Source organism: Venturia canescens, chromosome 4 (assembly GCF_019457755.1).
Source record: "Venturia canescens isolate UGA chromosome 4, ASM1945775v1, whole genome shotgun sequence".
Lineage (NCBI taxonomy): Eukaryota > Metazoa > Arthropoda > Insecta > Hymenoptera > Ichneumonidae > Venturia > Venturia canescens.
The window spans coordinates 6,912,955-6,920,939 of record NC_057424.1 but is presented as its reverse complement, the minus strand read 5'-3'; the positions used below and the strand labels follow the sequence as shown (position 1 = coordinate 6,920,939).

At 37.2% G+C, this 7,985-nt stretch overlaps 1 protein-coding gene across 1 annotated transcript; it reads left to right on the top strand.

The window, feature by feature from the left end:
* Nucleotides 1-342: 342 nt before the first annotated feature.
* On the top strand, nt 343-6,992 carry LOC122409528 (WD repeat-containing protein 3). Its single transcript, XM_043417157.1, has 13 exons — nt 343-480; nt 586-785; nt 927-1,136; nt 1,299-1,661; nt 1,736-1,938; nt 2,143-2,278; nt 2,366-2,556; nt 2,743-2,938; nt 3,033-3,260; nt 3,343-3,612; nt 3,712-4,121; nt 4,564-4,786; nt 6,763-6,992. Exons 2-13 carry the CDS (start codon nt 600-602, stop codon nt 6,925-6,927), a joined length of 2,781 nt encoding a protein of 926 aa, XP_043273092.1. The 5' UTR covers nt 343-480; nt 586-599; the 3' UTR covers nt 6,928-6,992.
* The last annotated feature ends 993 nt before the right edge of the window (nt 6,993-7,985 follow it).

Below are 7,985 nucleotides of genomic sequence, written 5' to 3'. Positions count from 1 at the left end.
ATATGTGTGGACATATATATATATATATCGCGTTTCAACGTATCGAATTGGGGATATCGATAAAAATATAATAATAATAACTATAGAGACAGACCAGCAGACTTCACGTTACCACGTGTGCGCTAAATTTGATCAGAGAATAAAGAAAACTGCTAGACAATTAAAAAACAAAAAACAAAGCTAACAGCAACAATACCAATTTATTCAATTATTGAAAGAAACTACTAAATGATCTAATCTCTATGCGACCGTCTAATTATTATAATGTTCAAAAAACTACACGACTGTCCCGTGTCCATCGTCAAAAATGAATTCCCTAGTAAAGAGAGCGCTCGCGCCGAGAGCGGTTTCACAACAGCACAAGGCAAGCACAAGGGATTGTTAACGTGCGCGCACGTGGGCTGAGCGGTTGAACATTGTTAATGTATAACCTCGAAAGCAGACTAGCGGCCTAGCGGCATGATAATTGATCGCACACAGGTACTGTAAATGAACAAAATGTTGCGAAGTAAAAACTCGAACAATGGGTTTTAAAAATTAACAATTATCTGTTCTTCTACTTCGATGTCATTAAATACGATACAGGTCGAATTAAAATAATGGCGTCAACACGAATGGGGTTAACCAAGCAATATTTGCGATACGTGCCCGCAGGGAATTCGAATATTATAGCAAGTTCAAAATGTAATGCAGTTTTTGTAACATTAGAAGGACAGGAGGGAAGATTTGTGGCCGTTGGAGCTTGTGAACACGTATGTGTTTGGGATTTGAGGCTCGGAGAAAAGGTACAATTTTATCAATATATGAACATATAAATTTTATGGCTTTGGTTGATTAAGATTTTGGTCGTCAAAAAAAAAAGCTACTTACAATATTAAAATTATGTACAACTCTGAAAATAATACTGATGTCAACTCGAAATACAGGCTCAGATTCTTTCGGGTGAAACTTCGGAGGCTACCCACTTGGCTGCTTCTCCTAACAAACGACATATCGCTGTTGGTTATGCAGACGGCACAGTGAAAACTTTTGATCTCAGATCAGGGGAAAATATTAGTGTTTTTGTTGGACATAGATCTGAAATTTCAGCTCTGGCTTATGATGCACTTGGCCATCGACTTGCTTCAGGATCAAAAGTAAGTTTTGATGACTTGGTAATAGAATTTTTATTCAACTTATCGATTGGCCATCTGTTTTTTGTTTCTCAATTATAAGTGGTGGTCTTTGAGAGGTTCATCAAAAAAAGTCATTCCATCCAGAAAAATTTAAACAGTTTTTATTTCCACAATTTGTTCTAGGATACAGACATAATTGTATGGGACGTAGTGGCTGAAACCGGAGTTTGCCGTTTGGTCGGTCACAAGGGTGTGATAACGCAACTCGCGTTTATGCATGAGCACAATATTATTGTCAGTTCAAGCAAAGACACATTTGTCAAATTTTGGGATTTGGATACAGAGCACAATTTCCGAACTCTTGTCGGTCATGGGTCAGAAGTTTGGGGTTTAACTCTCGTGAAAAATGATCAGTATCTTATTACCGGATCGAACGACCGAGAATTGCGAGTATGGAAAATATTTTTTGTTGAAGGAGGTGACAAAAGTATAGCCAATGGATTGGAAGGCTTGAACATTAATTCTGAAGTTGATGTGAACGATGCGGTAAGAATTTCATGTCCCACCACTTTTCTTCATAGTGTTCAATAAATAAATCATTTTTTTATTTTTTCTCTCAGAAATATCCATTAAGGTGTGAAAAGATCGGCAGTATCCTGAGAGCTGGGAAAGGACGCGTCGTTTCCTTATGCTCAGACGCAACTCGAACGATCGTCGGTTGTCACGGAACAGAAAACACTATCGAATTATTTCATTTTATACCCGACGATGAGGTCAAAGTTAAAGTTGCTAAAAGATTGAAGAAACAAAAACTCAAAGCGAAGTAAGTCATAAGTACTAGCCACGGTATCTCATTTCTTTCAGAGTACAATAAAAAAGTTTTACAGAAATTAAAAAATAAAATGAAGTTGAGAAGATTGGAAAAGTTTTTACAATTAAAAGAAAATTTTTTTACAATTCGTGCAGACCATTTTCCAACGGACAGTATTTCACTCGCATTATAATACATAAAATTTCAACGTTTCAGGGAAAAAAATGACGAGGAAGTGATACCGGAAGAAGGTTCATTCCTTAAAGACGAAGTGAAACGTCTCGCGGTCGCTAGAGCCGCGCAAAAAGCCAAAGCAATAGACTTGGTATTGGGCAAAGGTGGTGAAGCTCGGGTGAGCTAAAATTATTGATTTATTACCAAGAAAAATGCATTTCCATGCTCGGTAAATTGGAAAACTAAAAAGGAATAATTATTACAGATCTGTATCGGCGTGAACAACAATACTTTGGAATTACATTCTATTATCCTTAAAGACAAAGATCGAGAGGCCGAAGTCTTGCGTACGATATCTGCCCAAGGACATCGTACAGACGTGAGAGCAATTTGTTTCAGTTCTGATAATTTGGCGTTCGCAACAGCTAGTGGAGAATCTGTTAAATTGTGGAACAGGTAAATAAGCATTTGATGAGCCTGTATAAATTCATTTTATTAGCGCAGTTTAAATCCCATTCATTTTCTTTTACGAATTTTATAAGGCAATACAAATTTTGATGAACATTCTGACAATGAAAATGAAAGTGAAAAATTCTGGGTACAAAAATAAAAGTTACGAACAAAGTGATGAAAATTTTTCAGACCATCTTTGACGTGTCTAAGAACGGTCGAATGTGGTTACGCATTGACAGCGACGTTCGTGCCCGGTGACAGGCACTTGATAGTGGGTTTGAAGGATGGAAAAATGTTGATCATCGACATCGCCTCGGGTGACGTTTTAGAAGAAATTCCAGCACATACGAAAGAATTGTGGAGCGTCATATTAACCCCTGACATGGTAAATTGAATATTTGTTAATTACAATTTAAACGATGGTTTATTATCAACTCTCTTGAACGTCGATCTAAGAAAAGAGTTTTTTTTCTTTGCAGAAAGGCGTAGTGAGTGGAGGGGGCGATCAAACAGTAAAGTTCTGGAATTTCGAGCTCGTCGAAGATCCAGAAAGTGAAACGAAGGTCAAAGTATTGTCGGTACTTCATTCGAGGACTTTAAAGCTCGAGGAAAGTGTGCTTTGCGTGCGAATCACACCTAACAATCGATTCGTTGCCGTGGCTCTTCTAGATTCGACCGTGAAGATTTTTTTCTTAGACTCTTTCAAAGTAATTAATCTTCTCACACCATTCAATCCTGAATTTATGCCAAATTAATTTTACATGGAATTTTGATTTTTTTTGTTTCAAGTTTTTCGTTTCGTTGTACGGACACAAACTACCAGTGCTGTGTATGGACATTTCGAGTGATTCAACTCTCATAGCGACCGGTTCAGCCGACAGAAATATCAAAATTTGGGGCATGGATTTTGGCGACTGTCACAAATCGATATTCGCTCATGACGATTCGGTCACAGGTTTATCATTCGTTCCTAAAACCCATTATGTATTTACGTGTGGCAAAGACGGCAAAGTGAAACAATGGGACGTTGACAGTTTTCAAAAAATCATCACACTTCCGGTACGTTGAGAAAAATCGTCAAATATTAGTATTCTTTTTACTAAACTATAAAATATTTAAAGTTTTATAAATTCTTCTAATGACAAAAAAAACCGTCAGGGACACTCCGGCGAGGCATGGAACTGCGCTGTATCTCCCAACGGACTTTTCGTGGCTTCCTGCGGTTCAGATCGCGTTGTCAGGCTCTATGAACGTTCTTCGGAACCTCTGGTACTCGAGGACGAAGCCGAGGAAGAACGAGAGAAAGAAGAGAATGAATTGGTTACTGGAGAAACGAGCGCTGTACAAGGACAAAAGCAGCAATTGTTGCCGTCGAGAAAAACAGCTAATACGGAGAAAGCCGCTGAACTTATACTCGAGTGTTTGGACGTGTGCAAAGATTATCGAGAAGAGTTGGCCAATGTCGTTCCCCCGAATCCTCCACCGGCTTTGCCGCTTCTGATGCAAGCGTATAATTGTACGACCAACGAAGAATTTTTGTTGGAAACTTTCAAACGAGTCCGAGCAAGGTAAAGAAAATTCTTCATATTCTACAAAGACATCGAGTCTTTTTTTTTTCTATACTCGGAAAATACTTTGAGCTGGCGTTAAGTCAATTCTTTTCTCGCTTCTATGGTTGATGATCAAGCAAAAAAGGAAAGGAGTGAACTTGATCAGCATCAAATTTCTTATGAAAAAAATTTTTTTTTTCATATTTTTGTTTAAAAACCTGCTATATCTTTGTATTCGTGGTCAGGATTAAACTGCTGAAGATAAAAAAAATGCTTTCATGCACTTTTTCATAGGGAATTTATTTCTTATTTATTTTATAATTATATTTATTATAATTAAGTTTGGTTCATTCAGAATTTGACAGAAGTAAACTAAATCAAATGATCTAAGTGCGAGTTGGAATTTTTTTCTAATCTCAAGTTAGCACGAATCAATCATAGAGCAATATTTCGTTTACAGTGATTTGGACGAAACTCTTCTGCTTCTGCCGTACTCAGCAGCTTGTGAGATTTTGCAGGCACTTCCAAAATTATTGGAGGGCGAGTCGCAAATTGAATTATTGGCGAAACTAGCACTCAGCCTCATTCAAGCTCATCACGGCCCCATCGTCGCGAATGCTGAGCTTTTGCCAGTCTTGGAAGACGTTAGGAATTTGGCTATGGAACGCATTACTTGTTTGAGGGTAAGTTAATGTTGCCTGTGATTAACTTCATCTTTCAATAATCATTTGACCTTTGAAAACATTCTTTTTCCCAGTGTTTTAAAGTCCTTAAATTCCGCTTTTGACCGGAAAATTTAAATATTGTTTTCACGTAGTGTCTAAAAATATGAACTGACATCGTCTATTACGAAAATGCCCTGTTGAAACAAGTAGTCGAAATCCGTGCTTTTGGTAAATATTTAGAAGTGCAACATTTCCGAAAAATGGTGGTAGGATGTTTTTTTTCGTACGAACTGTTTTCATTGGTCACCACAAATGATATTCCGTCGGGGGAGGCTGACGTTTCCCGTAAAACCCATAAAATATGGGGTTTTCAAGTTTATATTTGAATACTTATAACCTTTCATAATCGTCACACACACACACACACATCTGTCGCAGAACTCATTTCCAACGCATTTTCTAAAAAATGTTGATGAGGCGGAGGTAGCAAAATATGTGACAAAGTTGCCAATTTGCCACATTCTGAACACTCAACTTCTATTGCCAGAATGCCGTGATCTTTTAAAAAATTAATACTTATTGTACGATTTTGAAATATTTCAATTGCTTTTACTAGTGACACGTTACACGCAGCACAAAGCATTTTGAAAACTGAGACAATTTCCTCCTTTCAGTTTACAAGTGTTATTTTGAAAGGGGATTCACACATTCGCAACGTACAAACTCAGAACACAGTTTGTTTTGAATGTACCTTCGTATTGTGCTGCAACATAATCACAGCACAATTTATTTTCAAAATAAATTGAAATTAAAGCGTGTGTCCGGAATATCTTTCGATGCGTGTGCGGAATCGTCGGGTGGGGCCAATGGAAAATTGTTTAAATTTGATGTCTGATTTTTTGCTAAAAAAAGTTATTTGCATAAAAAAATTTCAAGGTCCCCCAACTGATTATCATCATTGAACATGTCTATTAACTGTTAGAAAAGGAAAAAACATCCTACGGCCATTTTTCGGAAAAGTTGCACTTCTAAATATTTACCGTGCTTTTTTCTCACGTGAAAATGCTTTTTTTCTTACCTACTACAAAAACAGCAACGTCTGTGTCGTCATAGACGTTTCGAAATTTTTCTTCTCGTACTTTTGTTAAGGAGTTTCGGTACACAAGTCTAAATATTAAGAAATTTATCAAATTTGGTGATAATGATGACGCTGAAGTTTGCAACGTTGGAGTCCAACGAAATGTTCTAAAAAACCCCTCAAATAATTCCAGTGAATCTCCAATTTTTTTCTCTGCCGAATTTGCAATTCGTAGTTTTTCAACCTGCACCAATGATTCGTGAAATCAAAAATTGGCGAGTTACAAATCTTTTTTTCGTTCATTCCGTTGGAGTCCAACGTTGCAAACTTCAGCATCGTTGATAATGATCTTCAACATCAAGTGCGAAAACACAAATTTTTTTCAAAATTTTCTTCTACTTAATTATCGAGTAATTACGCATTAAAGCAGATTTCTTATGCCCGGGTTGTATACCTATAGAAATGGAAACGCTATGCTTATACACGTGAACTTCAGTGATCAATTACTCGATAACTGTACAGAAGAAAAATCTTAAAAAATTTGTATTGTCAAATTTGGCACTAAAGAATATGTTCACCAAATTTTATAAAATTCTGAACTTTTTGAAATTTTTTATGTTTTTAGCATGGTTTAGCATGGCAACATTGTATCGCCTGTACCGAAACTCCTTAAAGAAATATTTAAAAAATACAATTTATTTATCAATTTCGAACTTACAATTGCATTATAAATTTTAACTTTAAGTTGATCAGGCGTAATAAAAAATATTCGTCTCCAATAGTCAGTTCTCTGAATAACGGGAAAGAAATCACAGCCATTCGATCAGAGACAAAGACTGTTGAAAAAATTAAATAGCGCATGTTTGAACTTCGGCGAAAATGTACGATTTTTTCCAATTCGTTGATTTTTTTTCAGGATACTATTGGTTTCAATCTCTATGGCATGGCATACACGCAGCGTATAATTGAGGAACGTCAAGGTGTACAATTGTTCAGAGACGCCACAAAAACGAGAAAGCAGAAATCCAGAGCCAAACAAAATAAACAGCGAGCTTTGAAGAGAGCGATAATGGCGCTATGACAAAGATAAAATTCATTTTTTGTACAAATATTTATAAGATTAAATAAAAATCGAAAGAACTTCAATCAATGTTGAATGATATTGCAAATCCCTTCCCCAGTAAAAAGCTCATGAATCGATGGAAAAACATGGACTCCAATGTCATTCTTCATAACGGTCTTCTTCGTGGATCGCGATGATTTCTTCGCAAAACAGTTGTAATAGTTTTGAAGAAAATAGGAGGCAAAAAGTTCCGACGAGCTCGCGAAGATTTCGACATCGATGAAGTCAAGAACTGAAGACAATTTTTTTTCGTGCCAATAACTGTAATTTTGCATTTTCAAGTGATCTCGAAACCAAACTTCAAATGCGTTTTTCTTTGCGTTCTCACATTCAATCACACGTCGGCAGCAAAACAAAGAAAAAGATCGACTTATTGGACTACTTCGATGTACAGTTGATTTGGGAAGAAATTCGACGTTGGTCTCACGATCGTTCGAGATCGACGAAACGGCAATGAGTTGTGGAAACGAAATTTGCAAAAATGTTACAAATGCACGCGAAAACACTGTGAAATTGCTGCTCCCAAATTTGTGCAAAATAACACGGAAGTCGATGAGCAGAACATTTTATATCAATAAAATAGTTGCACGTGTGTATTTCCAGGTGATTAATGAAAATATGTTTTATTGTGCCGGATGAGAGTTTGAGGTTATCAGCAGTAGGCGACCGTTGAGCTGCCTGGTGTCGTTTTTCGCGACTAGTTAGAAGTGGTACGCGGGCTCAAGTCCCACGGTCAAAGCCGCGACAAAAAGTGGGTTGATCTTTTGGTAATTCGTAATTTATTTTATCAACGCGAGCGGGTAGTTCCGAGAGCGATTGGTCCTCGGGGCTCACCGTGTTCTCCTGACCTCAATTCACGAAATCTCTTTCCCCTCTTCTCCATTTCGTCTCGCTTCAAGTATACGATGGACCCGCGTTCCTGAATCAACGTGCCACTATACTTGGGCTTCGGTTAAATCTCGAGATAAATGTCCTCCTCGGTGAGACTAACTTTGAACCATTCATAATTTTGACCT